Consider the following 19,396-nt stretch of genomic DNA (forward strand, 5'->3'; position numbering starts at 1 on the left):
AGCATTTTCTACTTTTATTCCAGTTTTCCAGCATCGGCAGTATTTTGTTTGTTTTATTCGAAAGGGGATAGACTGACAGGGGGTTGGCTGAAGGAGGGTGGGATGTGGAGCATTAACGCTGGGCAGCAATCTGTCGGGGTGGATGCTCAGTGCTGTAAGCGCCACGTAACTCTCTGCTAACCACGCTTCCTTCTGTCCTGCAGCTGAACCAGGGCTCAGAAGACCCACTGAAACGGCCTGTGGTTTACGTGAAAGGCATTGACGCGGTGAGGTTGATGAACATCGTGAACAAGCAGAAGGTGGCCCGAGCGCGAATCCAACATCGTCCGCCACGGGTAAGGGTAAATACAGCGCCCGAATTTCCATCACTGTTTTCCTGTTCAACGCTCTCAATTTTGTGTGAATGTGAGTGAGGAATCCTGCAGGTGCACGGTGCCGACGAAAATGATTCTCCGCTCTGACAGAGGCACCATTAAATATCAGAATTTTTAGTTTTTGTTGTCTCAATCACTGTGCACTTTAGATAGTCAGGAACTAAAGGAAGTGCTGGTTAGGTGCATCGGCCATGCTAAATTGTCCCTCAGTATACCCAGACAGGCGCTAGAGCGTGGCGCCCAGGGGATTTTCACAGTAACTTCATTACAGTGTTAACGTAAGCCTACTTGTGACACTAATAAATAAACTTTTAGTTTCTTAACTCCTCCTGCGAACAAGGGTTTCCTGCGGTCATTGCAGATTGGGCAACATTCTAAAAATATCCAGCATTTCCCTGGTTCATTGAATGAATGAATCAGTGACTATTGGTGCAAAAACACCCCAAACAAATTCATCAGAAACATGGTTGATAAAGTTCACCAGTGATCCTTTCAACTTGTTTTTTGCTATCTTGTGGGTCACATAGTTCCTTTTCTAACGAAATGTATGGGGCTCGAATTGCATCGCAGAAGGTGAACGTTTTTTAAGCTATAAATCGAAGCATAGAGCCAAGGTCAAGTTTAAGTTTATTGGTGTCACAGGTAGGCTTACCTTAATACTGCAATGAAGTTACTGTGAAAATACCCTAGTTGCCACACTCCGGCACCTGTTCGGGTACACTGAGGGAGAATTTAGCGTGGCCTAACCAGCACATTTTTCAGACTGTGTGGGAGGAAACCGGAGCGCCTGGAAGAAAACCCATGCAGGCATGGGGAGAACATACAGACTCTGCACAGATAGTGCAGAATCAAACCCGGGTCCCTGGTGCGTGTCACTCGGTCAGTAGAAAGATGAGCAGTAACCTGCAAAGGAGCAGGGGGAGTAAGATATAGGACAGAAATGTGGTTCACAGTGAGCGTTTCGACATCATGATCCTCCTTCTTCTTGTTGTGGCCTTCCAGGGCACGTTGAATAGATGCAGTAAGAAAATAAAGTCCCTCGATATTCAGCAAACACTCTCAGCTTATGAGAAATGGCAGCTCATTAATCTTACCGGTTCCTATTGTGAATTATTTATAGCTCATTTCTTTTGTAAGAATACTTTTACGCGGATTTAATTTCATGCCTTTTGTGATTACAACATTTTGCCAATAGCTGTGTCAGAACAGCTTTCTCGTTTTTCTCAGCGCTGCCCCTTTGGCTCCATCCTTTCTTAAAAAAGAAAGATGTGTTTGGTTTGGATTACTCTGTTTCATGCCTTTTTTTTAAATCTGGGAGGTGTTTTTCATTCCTTCCACAGAAGGGACCTTTTCTTCCTCACCCCTCCTTCCCCCCGCCCCCCCACCCGAATGGAAAATTGGAGGTTTGAAAACATTTGTGACTGGTTTCATTTCTTTGTCTGCTGCTGCGGATAAGACCCGAGTCTTGCCTCTGTACTATTTTGCCACAGGCTTGATTGCCGGACTTGATGGATCAGTAGAATTAAAGATCAAAAGAATATTTTCGCAGGGTAGTGGCACTGAACCAAGTGGCTGTGGGCTGCAGGCAGAACCCTCTCTCTCGTCACAATTTTAAAAGAACAAACGTGAAGGTTTTTTTTTAAAAATACCAAAACGCAATGAATGTACATGGCTTCAAACTGTTTAATCAGCTGTAGCAGTAAAATATCTAGATTTAGACTCTCTCCTGGGATCTCTAAATGGTGAATCCCAGTTGTTGTAATGATCCAGTCTACATTGACAAACAGCACGGTGGCACAGTGGTTAGCACTGCTGCCTCACACCGCCAGGGATCTGGGTTCAATTCCCAGCTTGGGTCTGTGTGGAGTCTGCACATTCTCCCCGTGTCTGCGTGGGTTTGCTCCGGTTTCCACCCCCAGTCCGAAAGTCGTGCTGGTTAGGTGCATTGGCCACGCTAAATTCTCCCTCAGTGTACCCGAACAGATGCCAGAGTGTGGGATTTTCACAGTAACTTAATTGCAGTGTTAACGTACACCTACTTGTGACACTAATAAACAAACTTTAAATGATTATTAGTTTGCAGCTCTATCTAAATTACTTAATGCATTCCAAAAAGGTGCAGTCTCCTATCATCCTTTCGAGACTCATGCGAGGTAATAGGTCATGACTTTAAGTTCCAGAAAATGAGTTCAAATGTTGCCAGCCAAACGAAATGGTGAGCGATGCTTCCCGCTCTGTTATGGTAGATGAGGACACCGTCCTTTCCATTTTGAGATCTGGTTTTGAACCCAACTCAAAGTCTCCCCCTTTCTGATCACGGCACAGGCAGCCAAGGCAACCCGGAAAGGTTTGAACCCAACTCCAAACAGGGCATTCACCTGCTGAGAAAGATGGCCACAATTCAACAAGTAATCGGCGAGTCCGTCCGAAGGGACCACAAAGGTCCCTGCTGTGGGAATAGGAAAAGTCCCATTGTGAGGTGTGGAGACTGGAATTGAGACAGGTGGGCCAGATTCTCCCCGCAGTTAGATTCTCCAGCCCCGCTGCAACAAATGGAGACTCAGCTGAGCACCAAATTCTCCCTTCTTGCTGGCAACAGTGAAACCATTGCCAATTATTGGAAATACCCATCTGGTTCACTAATGTCCTTTAGAGAAGGAAATCTGCCATCTTTACCTGGTCTGGGCTGGCATGAGACCCCAGAGCCACAGCAATGTGGTTGACTCTGAAAGATGCCCTCAGGGATGGTCAGTAAATGCTGGCCCGTCCAGCGATGCCCCGTCTCGTGAACGATTTAAGAAAAACGTTCCAAGTTCCACACAGCAATTGCATAGACTGATTGCTGCGATGTCTGTTGAGAGTAGAACTGGAACTGCACAAAAGCTCATTATCAGGGAAAGCCACATATCAACAATTCTGGATCAGCCTAGAAAGGCCCTTAGTTATTGCAAGTTTTCAAGCTTCTTAGAACCACCCACCAGTAGGATGTACTCCACAAAAGTGTTGTTGCTTCAAACTCTCTTTGTTAGTCATCACTGTCTGGATCAGGGCTGCTGGAATCTCTCTCGCTTTCTATCCTATTGCAGATTTTGTTCTTTCCCCTCCTTCCACCACCCCCCCCCACCTCCTCACCCTTGCTGCCCCACCCTCGTTGCCCCACCTCACCTCCCTTCTCCAGCTTCTGTACTGTTTGAAACCTGTCACCTCTCTTAACTTTTTCCAGTTCCAGTGAAAATACAGGGCATTCCTCGCCCTGCAACCTTCACTCTGTTTCTCTGTCCGTGGAGGTGGACTGACTTGTTAAGCATTTTTATACTTGTAGATTTCCAGCTTCCTGAGTATTTTGTTTTTGTGTCTGCTGGAATATGTATTGGGCGTGGAACGTCTGCGACCATCCCATTGGCACCCAGTGTCTTTTCTCTCTACTTTGCCACCCTTCACAAAGAATCCATTGTTTTATGCAATGTTTCTAGCTGCACCTTTGTTCCTGTGAACCGCCTTGGGGCAGTTCGCTGCGTCAAAGACAGTGCACAAATGAAAATTGTTTGCCTGCACAAAATACACCATAAAGCCCGACCTACACCTCGAGTGAAAATACAGGCTCCTGATACCTTCGCTACAACCTTCCTGACAGAATAAGAAACCATAAGAGAAAATGCTGGAAAATCTCAGCAGGTCTGGCAGCATCTATAAGGAGAGAAAAGAGCTGACGTTTCCAGTCCAGATGACCCAAGCTATATGACAAAGGGTCATCTACTTGACAAAGATTCATCTGGACTCAAAACATCAGCTCTTTTCTCTCCTTACAGATGTTGCCAGATCTGCTGCAATTTTCCAGCATTTTCTCTTTTGGTTTTAAGTTCCAACATCTGCAGTAATTTGCCTTTATCTAGTAACCTTTCAAACCTGACCGTGCCCCATACACAGCACTCCCCCCACCCCTTGGACACTTGCTAAATTTCCCCCCAGTGTCCAAGGATGTGTATGTTTGGTGGATTAGCCATGCTAAGCTGCACCTTAGTGTTGCAAGGTAGGGGATTATATCAATGCAAGTCTTTCTTCCTTTCTTGTGGCTGCTAGCTCTTATGTAGGCACATTGTCCTAACATGGTTGGAGAGCTGGGGAATGTTATGGGCCAGGTGTATAGTGACAGAAACATGAGTGGTGGTGAGCTATCTAACTGCTGGGGCATCACAACAGCAAGCAACACTTCAGAAATACTTTATTAACTGCAAAGCAATTTGGGATGTCCTAAGGCTTGAAGAGGTGCTATATAGGAATAAGCACAGTGGTTATAACACTGCTGCCTCACAGCGCCAGAGACCTGAGTTCAATTCCAGCCTTGGGTGACTGAGTGGAGTTTGCACATTCTCCCCATCTCTGCGTGAGTTTCCTCCAGGTGCTCTGGTTTCCTCCCCACAGTCCAAAGATGTGTAGGTTAGATAGATTGACCATGCTAAATTTCCCTTTAGTGTCCAAAGATGTGTAGGTTATGTGGATTAGCCATGCTAAATTTCCCTTTAGTGTCCAAAGATGTGTAGGTTAGGCGGATTGGCCATGCTAAATTGCCCCTAGGCATCCAAAGATGTGTAGATTAGGGGGAATTAGCTATGGTAAATCTGTGGGATTACAGAGATAAGACAGGGGAGAGGGGTCTGGGAAACCTGTCAGAACGTCAATGTAGACTCAATGGGCCGAATAGCCTCTTCTGTACTCTAGAGGTTCTATGAGGTATGTCAGCCACCAGAAGGGAAAATCCTATGCCTGACTACACCGGCGACCTGAGAACGCTTGCCACATCCAAACCTGACCTGACTGGGAGACAAGCCCACCTCCTGCAGGGGTCGCTAGATAACGGTCAGCAGCAGGAACCCTTAGCCAAAGGGGATACCGAACCCGGCTGTAACAACCCCACAGAGTGATCAGCTAACTCTGAGATTGAACCCAGGGACCGTCATTTAGTTTAAGTGAACTTCAAAGGAGATCTATTGGGCTTCAAAAGCTTATGCATAATATCATATTTAACATTCCTACGGAGGCTTGGGCACGGATTAATCGACAGCTGGTCTTTATAAAGCTCTGCAAGCCAGCTGAAAGGCAATTAGTTGAAAAATCATATTATCAGAAGTTCTCTTATCTTTAAATGATCTTCAAACACTTTGGACACCACACAGCTTTGGCCTTTCTTGCGTTTCTGATAACGTGGGCTTACTGCGCCAACTGTAAGGAAAGCAGCAAGGTGGTTGGTCAGATACGGAGCAGCTTCTGCGCAACTGCTGTGTCCAGACATATCGAAGATGGGCCTGATGAGCGCCCGCTTTACTGTGAGGGAGGGGGCTCAGTGGTCTGCCAGGAAACCGACTTTCACTAAGGTTAGAAATAAAAGCGGAAAAAGGCACCATAAACTCAACGGATCAAGCAGCATCTGCGGAGAGAGATATTGAGTTAACGTTCTGAGTCCGATCTGACTCAACTGGAGAGAAGTAGAAAGAGACAGGGTTTCTGGGGTTGTCGAGAAGGGGAGGAGGGGCAGGTGGGGCAAAATAGAAGGTTCGGGGTGAGGTTAGAGGGCAGGAGAGAGCAAATGGCAAAGATGCAATGAAATATAAGAAAAATGGATGTGGTAATAACAGTATTAAAGGTTAACCACAGAATCTGTACAGCGCAGGGGTAGGCCACTTGGCATAATGAGGCTTCACCAACTCTCTGAAGGAACACTACATCCAGGCCCTCCCACCCCTGTAACCCCCACTCATTTACCATGGCCACAGCGCCGAACCCACACATCTTTGGACTGTGGGAGGAAATCGGAGCACCCGGAGGAAGCCCACATGGGGAGAATGTACAAATTCCACACAGACTGTCACCCGAGGCCAGAATGGAACCTGGGTCCCTGGCACTGTGAGGGCAAAATGTCCTCAAGAACGGATAGAATGGTGCACTGACTGGGAAAAATGGAGGACGTGGGGCACCTTTTTTAAAGGGTGCTCTGAAACAAGAAATTCAAGATGGAATCCCTCCAACACCAACCCCACCCTCTGCAAACCCCCCTCCCACCACCGCACCCGCCATGCCCCTCCCCACCATCATACCCTCCATGCCCCTCCCCACCACCACACCCTCCATGCCCCTCCCCACCACCACACCCTCCATGCCCCTCCCCACCACCACACCCTCCATGCCCCTCCCCACCACCACACCCTCCATGCCCCTCCCCACCACCACACCCTCCATGCCCCTCCCCACCACCGCACCCGCCATGCCCCTCCCCACCACCACACCCTCCATGCCCCTCCCCACCATCACACCCGCCATGCCCCTCCCCACCACCACACCCTCCATGCCCCTCCCCACCATCATACCCTCCATGCCCCTCCCCACCATCACACCCTCCATGCCCCTCCCCACCATCACACCCTCCATCCCCCCACAGCCACAACATCCACTTTCCTACCACCGTCCCCATCTCCACCGCACCCCTGCCTACCCCTGATGGAATATCCACCTTCCACTGTTTTGTGGGGCACCTCCATTCAATCCGCAAGCATGACTCCCACCTTCCCGTTGCTATTTGAGTTCACCCTCTTGCTCTCGTTTCTGTCCTGGGCCTGCTACGTTGCCCCAGTGAAGCCCAACGCAAGATGGAGGCACAGCCTCTAATTTTCTGATTAGGCACTTTACAACCTTTTGGCCTCATGGTTGAGTTGAAGAACTTCAAACTCTGAACTTTGCCCTCCATTCACACTGTTCAACCACCCCACAGCGCACCCACAAACGGTGAAGGAGCATTTCCCTCTGTCGAGCGTTACTTGGAGGACACACAATGTACTCAGTGACGCTAAGAACCAAGCGAGTTGAGTCAAGAAAAACACAGCTGCCGGACTGGGCTTGCATCAGGCGGTGAGGGAACCAAAAAAAAGGAATAAAGCACTCGACCACCTCTTCATCAACTTAGCTGTCAAAATATGTCTGTCCACAATAGCATTGGTAGGAATAGGCCTTGTAAAGATAAATGTGTCTCTCCACCATGAGCATATTCTCCATTATGCAGTGTGACACTACCAACCTATTGAGTAGGGCAGACAAAGGATACATCAAGCTACCCAAGACTGGGCATCCTCGAGGCGCTGTAGGTCATTAGCAGCAGTGGAATTGTACACCAGCACATTTACAAGGCTCAATTCAGGAGAGTGTTGGAAAATGCACTACTTGTTTAGATAGGTATAGCCAGATGAACATTTAAGAAACTGGAACACCTACTGACCGCATAATTTGTTAAATTAACAGCTTTCATATCAGGCCCCAAATCCTTGGATGGCATGGTGGCACAGTGATTAGCACTACTGCCTCTCAGTGCCTGGAACCCGGGTTCAATTCCTGCCTCAGGTGACTGTCATTCTCCCCATGTCTGCGTGGGTTTCCTCCGGGTGCTCCGGTTTCCTCCCACACTCCAAAGTGGTGCGGGTTAGATAGATTGGCCATGCTAAATTGTCTCTTAGTGTCCCAAGATACCTGGGTTAGGGAGATTTGCGGGGTTACGGAGATAGGGCCTGGGTAAGATCCTCTGTTGAAAAGCCGATGCAGACTCGATGGGCCGAATGGTCTTTCTGCATTGCGACCAACACTGCCTCCATTAGTGGCTTAATAACAACTTGTTTTGATGTTCTGCCTTTAACAATTGTCAGATGACTGTCTGCAACATGTATGATAATGAAGATGAACTGAATTCATAGAAATAACATCCCTATAGTGCAGAAGGAGGCCATTCAGCCCATCATGTTTGCACTGACGACAATCCCACCCCAGACCCTATTCACACAACTCCACACATTTACCCCGCTCATCCATCTAAGCTACACATCCTGGGACACTAAGGGGCAATTTTGCATGGCCAATCAACCTGACCCACACATCTTTGGACTAAGGGAAGAAACCGGAGGAAACCCACGCAGACACAGGGGGAATGTGCAAACTCCCACACAGGCAGTGACCTGAGCCGGGAATCAAACCCAGCTCGCTGGAGCTGTGAGGCAGTAGTGCTAGCCACCCTGCCATCCAGTGAGAGTAAGTCCAGTACGACTGTTTGATTTCCACCATCAAGAATGTTGTGGGAACTTCCCCATCACCACCCTGACTTGGATATATATCTCTTCGTCATGACTGGCTCAGTTCGCAACTGGGTACTGTTATGGAGGATGCCAGTACCATAGGGTCAGCATTGGTTCAAAGAGAATGCTCACATCTGCCTTCTCAGGATGTTCTAGAATGGGCAATAAATGTGGCCTTTTCAGCACTACCCACATGAATAGCCAGGAGCAAATGTTGCCAAATTTTAAATAATTCCTCAATGCAATGTGTGGAAATATCTGGCCTCTGATGATTATTATTATTATTATTATTATTCTCTTCTGTTGGTCGCTGTTGATCTCAGTTAGACTTCTATTGTTTTAGCACCTACTTGGTCTTTCTGATAGGTCTTTCATCTCTGCCTTATGCGTTTCCAAAGTAATTCAAGATCAGAATTAAGACCAGAGTTGCTGCAGAAATGAGAACACAAAGTAACATTTCTTTTCAAAAGCAATTGCTCCAATATTGACCACACAAGATGCACATAGTGGTTCACTGGCTCTGCACAGTTGGCCCACAGATGGAGTTCTCGTATTCAGTTCACTGTGACTAAAGAGTAATAATTTCAGCAAAGGTTTTGCAAAGACGTCATAGAATAGAATCCCTATAGGAGGCCGTTCAGCTCATCGATCCAATCACACCCTATCCCTATAACCCCAAGTATTTACCCCACTAATCCCCCTGACACTAAGGGAGCAATTTAGCAAGGCCAATCCACTTATCCCGCACATCTTTCAGAATGTGCGAGGAAACCGGAGCATCCAGAAGAAACCCAAGGAAGCAATGGCAGGGGAATTTTCCTGCTTTGCCTGCCGCAGGAATTGGGGTGCAGACCACGGAAAAACCCATTGACCTCGGACGAGATTTTTCAGTTTGATGCAAACACGACTGGAAAATCCCGCAAATTCCCCACAGGCAGTCACCCAAAGCCGGAATTGAACCCGATCTCCGGGCACTGTGGGGCTACAGTGCACTGTGCCATCCAAACGATGGTGTCCAACATGGATACTCCCCCACCTCCCCCCTCTCCCCACAATCCCCCCCGCATGCCACCACCCCAACCTCCTCACAATGATGCAAAAATTAACACGATCCAAAAGAAATGTGCACCGTCCAGCCCCAAAGCTATAAGCAACATGAGCTATAAACTTCCAGCAAAGCCAGTTTCCATCAGTGTTGGCCAGCGTCATGGATCATTCAATTAACAATGGCTACTGAAGATCATCACACATATATAGTTAAATGTGCTACTGATGGGCCTACATTGTTGCCACCATGGGAACGAGATCTGTGGAATGTGATTCGTTATGTCAGTTGTGGCATTATGTTGATATCCCGGAGTTTAGCAGGATTAGTTTTGGGATTTTGTGAGGGAAATCAATGCGTCCCTTTTGCACTCTCTTGAGAGGATTAAAGAGGAAATTAATGAAAGACACTGGGCGGTTATTTTTCCCCTCATTTATAATCAAATGTGTAAATTATATCATAACCACATAATTAGATCGAAACGCCATAAACAGCCTTTGTCCAGTCCCTACTCTTCCTGTGAACGAGAAGAGGTCTGTCGCTTTATTCATGAAGGCTTTGGTTAGACACAGTCAATCTCACAAATTGGGCAAAATACAGTTGTATGTTCCGTGCTGAACAAGGATTGCCGTCACTTGAATGAAATCCGTCGGCCCCTATCATCCAGCCACCCAGGGTGAAAAAGACTGCCTGCTGACAAAGACTTTCAGAAAATAAAAGGTAGATGACTTGCTGCGCTGGTATCGCTGAAGTATCCCATGCCTTTGACCTAAATTTCTGCAAAATTAGCACCCCCTCCCCCCCCGACCTCCCCCCCACCCCCCCCCCCCCACCCCCCAACCGGTGATGTGTCCAGTCCTCCAGAAACCAACTCAACAGAAGTGTAACTGAAAAATTAATTTGATGTTTTGCCTGCCAAACCTTGCTGCGAAATTAAAATCCACGGGGGCTGACATGAAAGATGAGTTTGTGACAGGAGAATGCCTTTGAAATGTGCTTCTCAATATAATGAATAACTCTGGCTGAGGCTTCACTGTGTGCCTAGGCCTCCACCTGCTGGCCAGTGCGGTTCTAAGCCAAGCCACCTCACCATTATTTGCTTCTGTTAAATAGTTCAACGTCTCCGAATTTGCCTTGCCAGATTTTTTAAAAAAACACTTGACTTAATATACGGCCACTTATACTCTTCAAAGTCTATTTTATTGATTATCTTATCTATTTTCAAGACTGGAACTTTTTTTTTGTTTGTTTGAAGAGATTGAAGTCCAACGAATGACTGATCCTTTCAATGTTGCATTCTTGCGATGCAATGCCTGTTCCATTGAGTAGCCCACCTCAGGAAAAGTTCCTTTGTTGCTTTTCTCCCGACTCAATAGGCCGACTTGAATGTTATCGTCGCATCCTAATGGTGCAGCAGTGTAAAAAAAACAGGTCATCCAGCCTATGACATCTATGCTGTGTGCATCTGTGTGGGCAGCACGGTGGCTCAGTGGTGGGTACTGCTGCCTCGCAGTGTGAGGGACCCAGGTTCGATTCCGGCCTCGGGTCACTGTCTTGTGTGTGGTGTTTGATGTGGAGATGCCGGCGTTGAACTGGGGTGGGCACAGTAAAAAGTCTCACAATGACAGGTTAAAGTCCAGCTTTATTTGGTAGCACGAGCTTTTGGAGCACTGCCCCTTCATTAGGTGAATTATTCATCACCCAATGAAGGGGCAACACTCCGAAAGCTTTTGCTACCAAATAAATCTGTGCGACTTTAACCTGTTGTTGTGAAACTTCTTCCTGTGTGGTGTTTGCACATTCTCCCTGTGTCTGCATGGGTTCCTTGTGGGTGCTCCGGTTTCCTCCCAGAATACAAAGATTTGCAGATTAGGTTGATTGGCCATGCTAAATTGCCCCTTAGTGTTAGGGGATTAGCAGGGTAAATACATGGGGATGGGGTCTGGGTGGGCTTGTTGTTGGTGCAGGTTCGAAGGGCCGAATGTAGGAATTCTATGTTCTAGTCTGATTCCAGATCCCTGCTTGTTCCCTATCAACTTTCCTCTTTTTTTCGAAAAAACAACCCAGTTTCCTTTTATCAGAGTTTACGGACTCTATGCCCAAAGATACTGGAGCCTAAAGCTAAAGCTAGGAGGCATAGGTTTAGGGGGAGAAAGGGGAGAGATACAAAAGGGTCCAGAAGGGCAATTTTTTCACTCAGAGGGTGATGAGTGTCTGGAACAAGCTGCTAGAGATAGTAGTAGAGGCAGGTACAATTTTGTTTTTTGAAAAGTATTTAGACAGTTACAGGGGCAAGATGGGTTTAGAGGGGTATGGGCCAAAAAGAGGCAACTGGGGCTAGCTTAGTTGGGGGGGGGAAAAAGGAGTAGCATGGACAAGTTGGGCCAAAGGGCCTGTTTCCATGCTGTAAACCTCTGTGACTCTGTGAGTAGAGGGTTGCGGCATCAGCTGCCCAGTCTCCAGCGCATTGCCCACTCAATGGGAGTGGTCCTTGACCAGGATTTCCAATGACAAAAGAATGCGATGTGGAGCACAGAACATTGGCCACCCCTCAGTGTTGCCCTTGAGAGGGTACTGGCAACCCTTCCCTCGCCCCGAGCTGCTGCAGTCTAAATTTTGTCGCAGTTTGATACAACATGCTGGGTCATTTCAAAGGGTAAAGATTCAACACATTGCAATGGGTCTGGAGTCACATGTAGGCCGGACCAAATAAGGATGGCAGATTTCCCTCTCCTGAAGTGAACCAGATGGATTTTTGCAACAATCTCAATTTCATCGTCATCATTAACAAGTCTAGAATTTTAAAAAAAAATGAATTAATTGGATTTAAATTCCCCCAGCTGCTGTAATGGGATTTGAACTGAGGATTAATTTGCGATTCTGGGATGTGAGCCCAGGAAAGCTACCGCTATGTTACTGCCCCCCTTTGAGGGATCACGGAAGCTTTGCTGGTTTGTTTTGCTTAATAATGTCCCTGACTGCATTAGCAGTGCAGGTCAGTGGTCAAACTTGCATCGTTCCTGGCCTTTCAGTGCATGGCATGTTTGGCCATGCATTCACTAACTGAGTCAGAGTCATTCATTGGAATTTTTAATGTCTCCTGCAAGGTGAAATCCCACTAATGAGCCAATCAGAAATCATTTTTGGGAGCTATTCACTCAAAGACTCACTGAATGATGCACCACATCTGAAATGTTTTTCTGCTGTCCCTGTGTTGAGTAGGGAGCTGAACATGTCCGTGTCTCGCTATCTCGCCTCTTTAAGTTTATTTATTAGTGTCGCAAGTGGGCTTACATTAACACTGCAGTGAAGTTACTGTGAAAATCCTCTGGTCGCCACACTCCGGCGCCTGTTTGGGTACACCGAGGGAGAATTTAGCATGATCAATGCACCTAACCAGTACATCTTTCAGAGTTCGAGGGGAAACCAGAGCACCTGGAAGAAACCCACGCAGACACGGGGAGAATGTGCAGACTCCACACAGACTGTCACCCAAGCGAGGAATCGAACCCAGGTCCCTCGCGCTGTGAGGCAGCAGTGCTAACCACTGTGCCGCCGTGCCATTTTCATATTCAAACTATATGAAACCAATGCAGAAGTGATGGGCTAGACACTTACTGAGAAATGATAAGAACACGGGGGAGAACATAAGAAATAGGAGCAGGAGTAGGCCATCTAGCCCTTCGAGCCTGCCCCGCCATTCAATAAGATCATGGCTGATCTGTCGTGGCTCAGTTCCACTTTCCCGCCCTCTCCCCATAACCCTTAATCCCCTCTCTTATCAAGAACCCATCAACCCGCTTCTTAAAAATATTTAGCGAGGCAGCCTCCACCACTTCAACGGGCAGAGAATTCCAGAGATTCACCACCCTTTGAGTGAAGAAGTTCCTCCTCAACTCCGTTCTAAACCGCCTCCCCTTTATCTTGAGGCTGTGCCCCCTAGTCCTACTGTCTTTTTTGAGCGGGAAGAGTCTCTCCACCTCTATCCTATCCATCCCATTCATCATCTTATACGTCTCAATGAGATCTCCCCTCATTCTTCTAAACTCTAACGAGTACAAGCCTAGTTTATTCAGCCTCTCCTCATAGCTCAATCCCCTCAACTCCGGTATCAGCCTAGTAAACCTCCTCTGCACTCCCTCCAGGGCCAAAATATCCTTGCGCAGGTGCGGCGCCCAAAACTGCACACAGTACTCCAGCTGCCGCCTCACCAATGCCCTATACAGCTGCAGCAAGACCTCCCTACTTTTATATTCAATCCCCCTAGGTAGTTTTCAACTTCATAATTAGGGTCAGTACTTTTACAGCGACTGAATAAGTCATATTCTCTTTAATGCTGCATGAAATCTGGGATTTCCAGACTCTTAGTGCTCCTTTGGGATCATATTCCACAGCTATCATCCACCTGAACTGTTAAGTGTTTCTTTCTCTCCAAAGATCTTGCCAGACCCGCTGAGTGCTTCCAGTATTTTCTGTTTTTATTTCAGGTTTCCAGCGTTGGCAGGATTTTGTTTTTTGGTATTGTATTGTCTGTACACCGATCGTTACTGAGCTCCCTGTCATCATTGCAGAGAGAGTTCGAGCTCTCCCACAGAAAGCATATTAGCACAGTACAGCAAGGGAGAAGACGCCTTTTTGGACAATGTTCACTATTCGTTTTATGTCACCAATTATTACAATTACTTGTGGCTGAAGCTTCTTACTTTCACAACATTATTTGGGGCGGCATGGTGGTATAGTGGTTAGCACTGCTGCCTCACACCCCCAGGGACTCGGGTTCGAATCCCAGCTTGGGTCACTGTCTTTGCGGAGGCTGCACTTCCGCTCCAGGCGCTCAGGTTTCCTCCCACAATCCAAAGTGGTGCAGGTTAGGTGGATTGGCTATGCTAAATTGCCCCTTTGTGTCAGGGGGACTAGCTAGGGTAAACGTGTGAAGTTATGGGGATAGGGCCTGGTTGGGAATATGGTTGGTGCAGTCTCGATGGGCCGAATGGCCGCCTCCTGCAATGTAGGATTACATGATTAAAGTTCAGCCGATAATCTGTGTAGTTAACAGCAACTATTAACATTCTTCTTCCCTTCTGCCTCGCCAGCAGCCCACAGAATACTTTGACATGGGGATCTTCCTGGCTTTCTTTGTGGTCGTGTCTCTCGTCTGCCTGGTTCTACTCATTAAAATCAAACTCAAACAACGCAGGAGTCAGGTAAGAGGCAAACATGTTTTATGAGCTCATCCCGACTGAATCAGCACAGATTAGAATGACTTTGGAATCTTCCAAACCATCACAACTCCTGCAACATGTCAGATGCGTAAGCTCAGATAGTGGACAATGATCAGGCAGCTTAAATTAAGCCACTTTAGGAAAGAAGGTAAATACACTCACCGAGGCAGTAAAACTGGGCAACATCAATAGGTTCAGAGATGGATGTGTGTGGATATTTGGAGGATAACTGGGTTGATGGAATTGTGATTCAGTGTGGGAGGTGTACCTTAGGTATTAATGTAAAACAGACAGGCTCGGGATAATTGCCCATTCTGCATCTCTCCTGCTGTTTATCCCAATTGATTTCAGCGGTCTTGAACATCAGGAGAGTCAGATTACTGGCAGCCGACCCATCTCACTCATTTTGTGCTCTTGCCCCTCAGTCAAAGCGACTCCCACCTTTTTCTTTGAGCTTTGGGCCCAGCAGAGATCATTTGCAGTCTGATTCCTAGTCTACAGGTTTGAGAGCCGATGAGGGCATCGGACGTTCAAATAGCTAAAATATTCACAGGCTCAAACCGTAGCACAACAACAGAGACGAATCCTATCACTAACCGTCCAAGGAAACAGGTGCAGTTACAGGACGAGTCACTCTGGCCTCCCCGCGGTGGCGGAAGGCAGCATGCCATTCACTGGTGGCCAGATCTTTTGGCCCCACTGCTGTCAGGGGGAAATTCCCTTTGAAGCCACCCCCACACCCCTGGGAAACCCACGGCAGGGTCACGGGATCAGAGAATTCCAGCCATAGCTTTTGATCTTAACCTGAGGAAGGATCCTTAACGGATGCTGTAACTGCTACAAAATTTAGCTTTATTGGGTAAATATATCTGTTAGCCGGCAGGGTCAATGAGAGTGATGGAAACAGACAAGGATTCGAATTGAAGAAAATCAACCTCGCAAATACACCAGTGGGTATGGGTCAAAAGAGCTTTGAATTCTGCTTTTAGCACCAGAATCGTAAACCTGCTTTTTTCTCAACTGGTTGATTTTTCTCCAATTCTTGCAGCGAGATTTTCTGTATCCCAACTTCACAAAGTGAAGAGAATTGTTCTGAGAATTGAAGTCAGCAATCAGCTCCTTTTATAGAGATGCTTAGCTGCCATATAAAACCACAAGACATAGGAGAGGAATTAGGCCACTCGGCCCATCGAGTCTGCTCTGCCATTCAATCGTGGCTGAAATTTTTCTCATCCCTCGTCTCCTGCCTTTACCCCATAACCCCTGATTAATCAAGAACCTATCCATCTCTAGATTAAAGACACTCAAGAACTTATCCATCTCTAGCCTAAAGACACTCAATCACCTCACCATCACAGCCTTCTGGAGCAAAAATATTAAAATCACTGCAAATATATACGAAACAGTGAAGAAACTTGTAACATATCTACGAGAGGACACAGGTTTAAGGTGCTAGGAAGCAAGTACAGAGGAGATGTTGCAGTAAGTTTTTCACTCAGAGGGTGGTGAGTGAGTGGAATTGGCTGCTGTCGGTGGTGGTAGAGGCGAACTCGCTGGGGTCTTTTAAAAGACTTCTGTGAGTACATGGGATTTAATGGGATTGGGAGTTACAGATAGTTCTATGGCTTGGTAGGTATGGGTATGATCGGTGCAACTTGTGGGCCGAAGGGTCTGTTTGTGCTGTAGTGTTCTATGTTCTATATCATACAACAGTGTGAAGTTTTTGATTTGCTTCATTATTGTCACATGTATTGGTATACAGTAAAAAGTATTGTTTCATGCACACTATACAAAGTATCCCATTCATTGACAAGGAAAGGAGAGAGTGCAGAATGTAGTGTTACAGTCATAGCTAGGGTGTCGAGAAAGATGAGCTGAATGTGAGGTAGGTCCTTTCAAAAGTCTGATGGCAGCAGGGAAGAAGTGGTTCTTGAGTCAGTTGGTATGTGACCTCAGACTTAGCACCTTTTTCCCAACGGAAGAAGATGAAAGAGAGTACGTCCGGGGTATGTGGAGTCCTAGATAGGCTGGGCGAATGGGCCAGGAAATGGCAAATGGAATTTAATGTTGGCAAGTGTGAGGTGGTCCACTTTGGTAGGAAGAATGGTAGGAAGGACTATTACTTACGTGGCGAAAAACTGCAGCAGGCGACGGTGCAGAGGGACCTCGGGGTCCTTGTGCATGAGTCGCAAAAACCCAGCTTGCAGGTGCAGCAGGTGGTCAGGAAGGCAAATGGGATGCTGGCCTTCATAGCGAGGGGGATTGAATATAAAAGTAGGGAGGTCTTGCTGCAGCTGTATAGGGCATTGGTGAGGCCGCAGGTGGAGTACTGTGTGCAGTTTTGGGCGCCGCACCTGCGCAAGGATATTTTGGCCCTGGAGGGAGTGCAGAGGAGGTTTACTAGGCTGATACCGGAGTTGAGGGGGTTGAGCTATGAGGAGAGGCTGAATAAACTAGGCTTGTACTCGTTAGAGTTCAGAAGAATGAGGGGAGATCTCATTGAGACGTATAAGATGATGAATGGGATGGATAGGATAGAGGTGGAGAGACTCTTCCCGCTCAAAAAAGACAGTAGGACTAGGGGGCACAGCCTCAAGATAAAGGGGAGGCGGTTTAGAACGGAGTTGAGGAGGAACTTCTTCACTCAAAGGGTGGTGAATCTCTGGAATTCTCTGCCCGTTGAAGTGCTGGAGGCTGCCTCGCTAAATATTTTTAAGAAAGCGGGTTGATGGGTTCTTGATAAGAGAGGGGATTAAGGGTTATGGGGAGAGGGCGGGAAAGTGGAACTGAGCCACAACAGATCAGCCATGATCTTATTGAATGGCGGGGCAGGCTCGAAGGGCTAGATGGCCTACTCCTGCTCCTATTTCTTATGTTCTTATGTTCTTAATAATGTTGGCTGCTTTTCCAAGGCAGCAGGAGGTGTAAACAAAGTCAATGGGGTGTTATATGTTTACTTGCATGACAATGACACAAGACTCCCCTCAGGCTGTCTCCATCACTCACACTGACACTACAGGCAAACACAGCAAACTGATTCTAGGATTGGGTCTGTGTGACCACCTGCCCAGTAATCAAGTGAATGATAGAAGCACAAAGCTGATGAGACAATGGTTGAATCAAATGACTAAATTAAATGTTTATTTACTCAAGCTGTTGAGAATATTCCTGGTTAAGAATTTAGAATCTACTCGGCAATGGCCAAGCGATATTATCATTAGATTATTAATCCAGAAACTCAGTTGATGTTCTGGGGACCTCGGTTCGAATCCCACCATGGCAGATGGTTGAACTTGAATTCAATAAAAAATATCTGGAATTAAGAATCTACTGATGACCATGAAACCATTGTCGGAAAAACCCATCTGGTTTCCTAGTGTCCTTTAGAGAAGGAAATCTGCTGTCCTTACCTGGTCTGGCCTTCACGTGACTCCAGAGCCACAGCAATGTGGTTGACTCTCAACTGCCCTCGGACAACTAGGGTAAGCAATTGTGACGCCCATGTTCCATGAATAAGTAAAAAAAATATATTTTATACCTCCTCTTTTATAAAACACAATTGAACTAACTCAGAAAAGCAAGGTACTCGGACATTGAACACTGGAGGAAAACATCCACTACATGCTGTATGTGGACTTGCATTACAAGTTAAGAAAAGTTGCAAGTGAGCAGATCCCAGAGATCTTGGAGGGAGTTTTCCATTTCCACCCGCCATGGGAATCGTAGTGGGCGGGGGGGGGGCGCACGGACCACGTAAAGGTAAATTGACCTCTTGTGGCATTTTCCAGCCGTGTTTGGCCCAAAACCAGAAATTGACCCATTGTACTGGCTTATTTTGGAGATCTGATCTTCACCAGTTCGAGTCCTTGCTATGGGATATTCTGTATCCAGCTTCACAAAGTGAAATATTTGTTCTGCGAATTAAAGCACATACATGAATGCCAGGCCTTGCCGCGTGCAGTTTGTAATTCAAAGGCCCAAATCTATTAGCCAGTCAACACCAACCTGAGGCAGCCTATTGGTTGGAGGAGGTGCCTTACACTGCAAGTAGCTATAACCGGTGCAGGGATTGTGACTAAATCAAAGGTCTGCCCCTCATGGCTGAATGGTGAGTAGCTGAGCCACAGGACCAGCTGTGACTTCAAGTACATTTGCCACTGTGTGTTGTTGTCTAACTGCAAGCAGGGGAGAACAGAGAGGCTGCAGTTAACCTCGATTCTCTGGGTTAATTGGTTCTCAGTGATCCCATGCCCCACCTCCTTCCACTTTGACCACCAGCAATGCTGGAAGTGTACACGTATGGACATCAGAAGCTTGAACTGTTAAGTATACCTGCACCTGAATACACGTTATTCATAGAGTGCAGAAGATTCGGCCCATCAAGTCTGCACCCACCACATCCCTGCCCAGGCCATTACCCCGTAACTCCACATATTTACTCTGCTAGTCCCCCGAATTGGCAATTCAGCATGGCCAATCCACCTAACCCGCACGTCTTTGGACTGTGGGGAAAAAACCGGAGCACTCCATGGCGAGTGTGCACAAACTCCACACAGTCTGAGGCCGGGATTGAACTCGGGTCCCCGGCGCTGTGAGAAGGCAGTGCTAACCACTGTGCCGCCCCCCAATTACAATTATTGATGAGAC

At 47.0% G+C, this 19,396-nt stretch overlaps 1 protein-coding gene across 1 annotated transcript in view; it reads left to right on the forward strand.

Moving 5' to 3' along the window:
- Positions 1-19,396, forward strand: part of znrf3 (zinc and ring finger 3) — a 246,591-nt gene that overhangs the window by 205,903 nt on the left and 21,292 nt on the right. Inside the window, exons 4-5 of the mRNA XM_080208430.1 lie at positions 204-335; positions 14,621-14,731. Of these exons, the coding sequence (XP_080064556.1) occupies positions 204-335; positions 14,621-14,731 (243 nt within the window). The remainder of the gene's footprint in view (positions 1-203; positions 336-14,620; positions 14,732-19,396) is intronic.

This window comes from Carcharhinus amblyrhynchos, chromosome 20, assembly GCF_965287045.1.
Source record: "Carcharhinus amblyrhynchos chromosome 20, sCarAmb.v2.hapA, whole genome shotgun sequence".
Taxonomy (NCBI): Eukaryota; Metazoa; Chordata; class Chondrichthyes; order Carcharhiniformes; family Carcharhinidae; genus Carcharhinus; species Carcharhinus amblyrhynchos.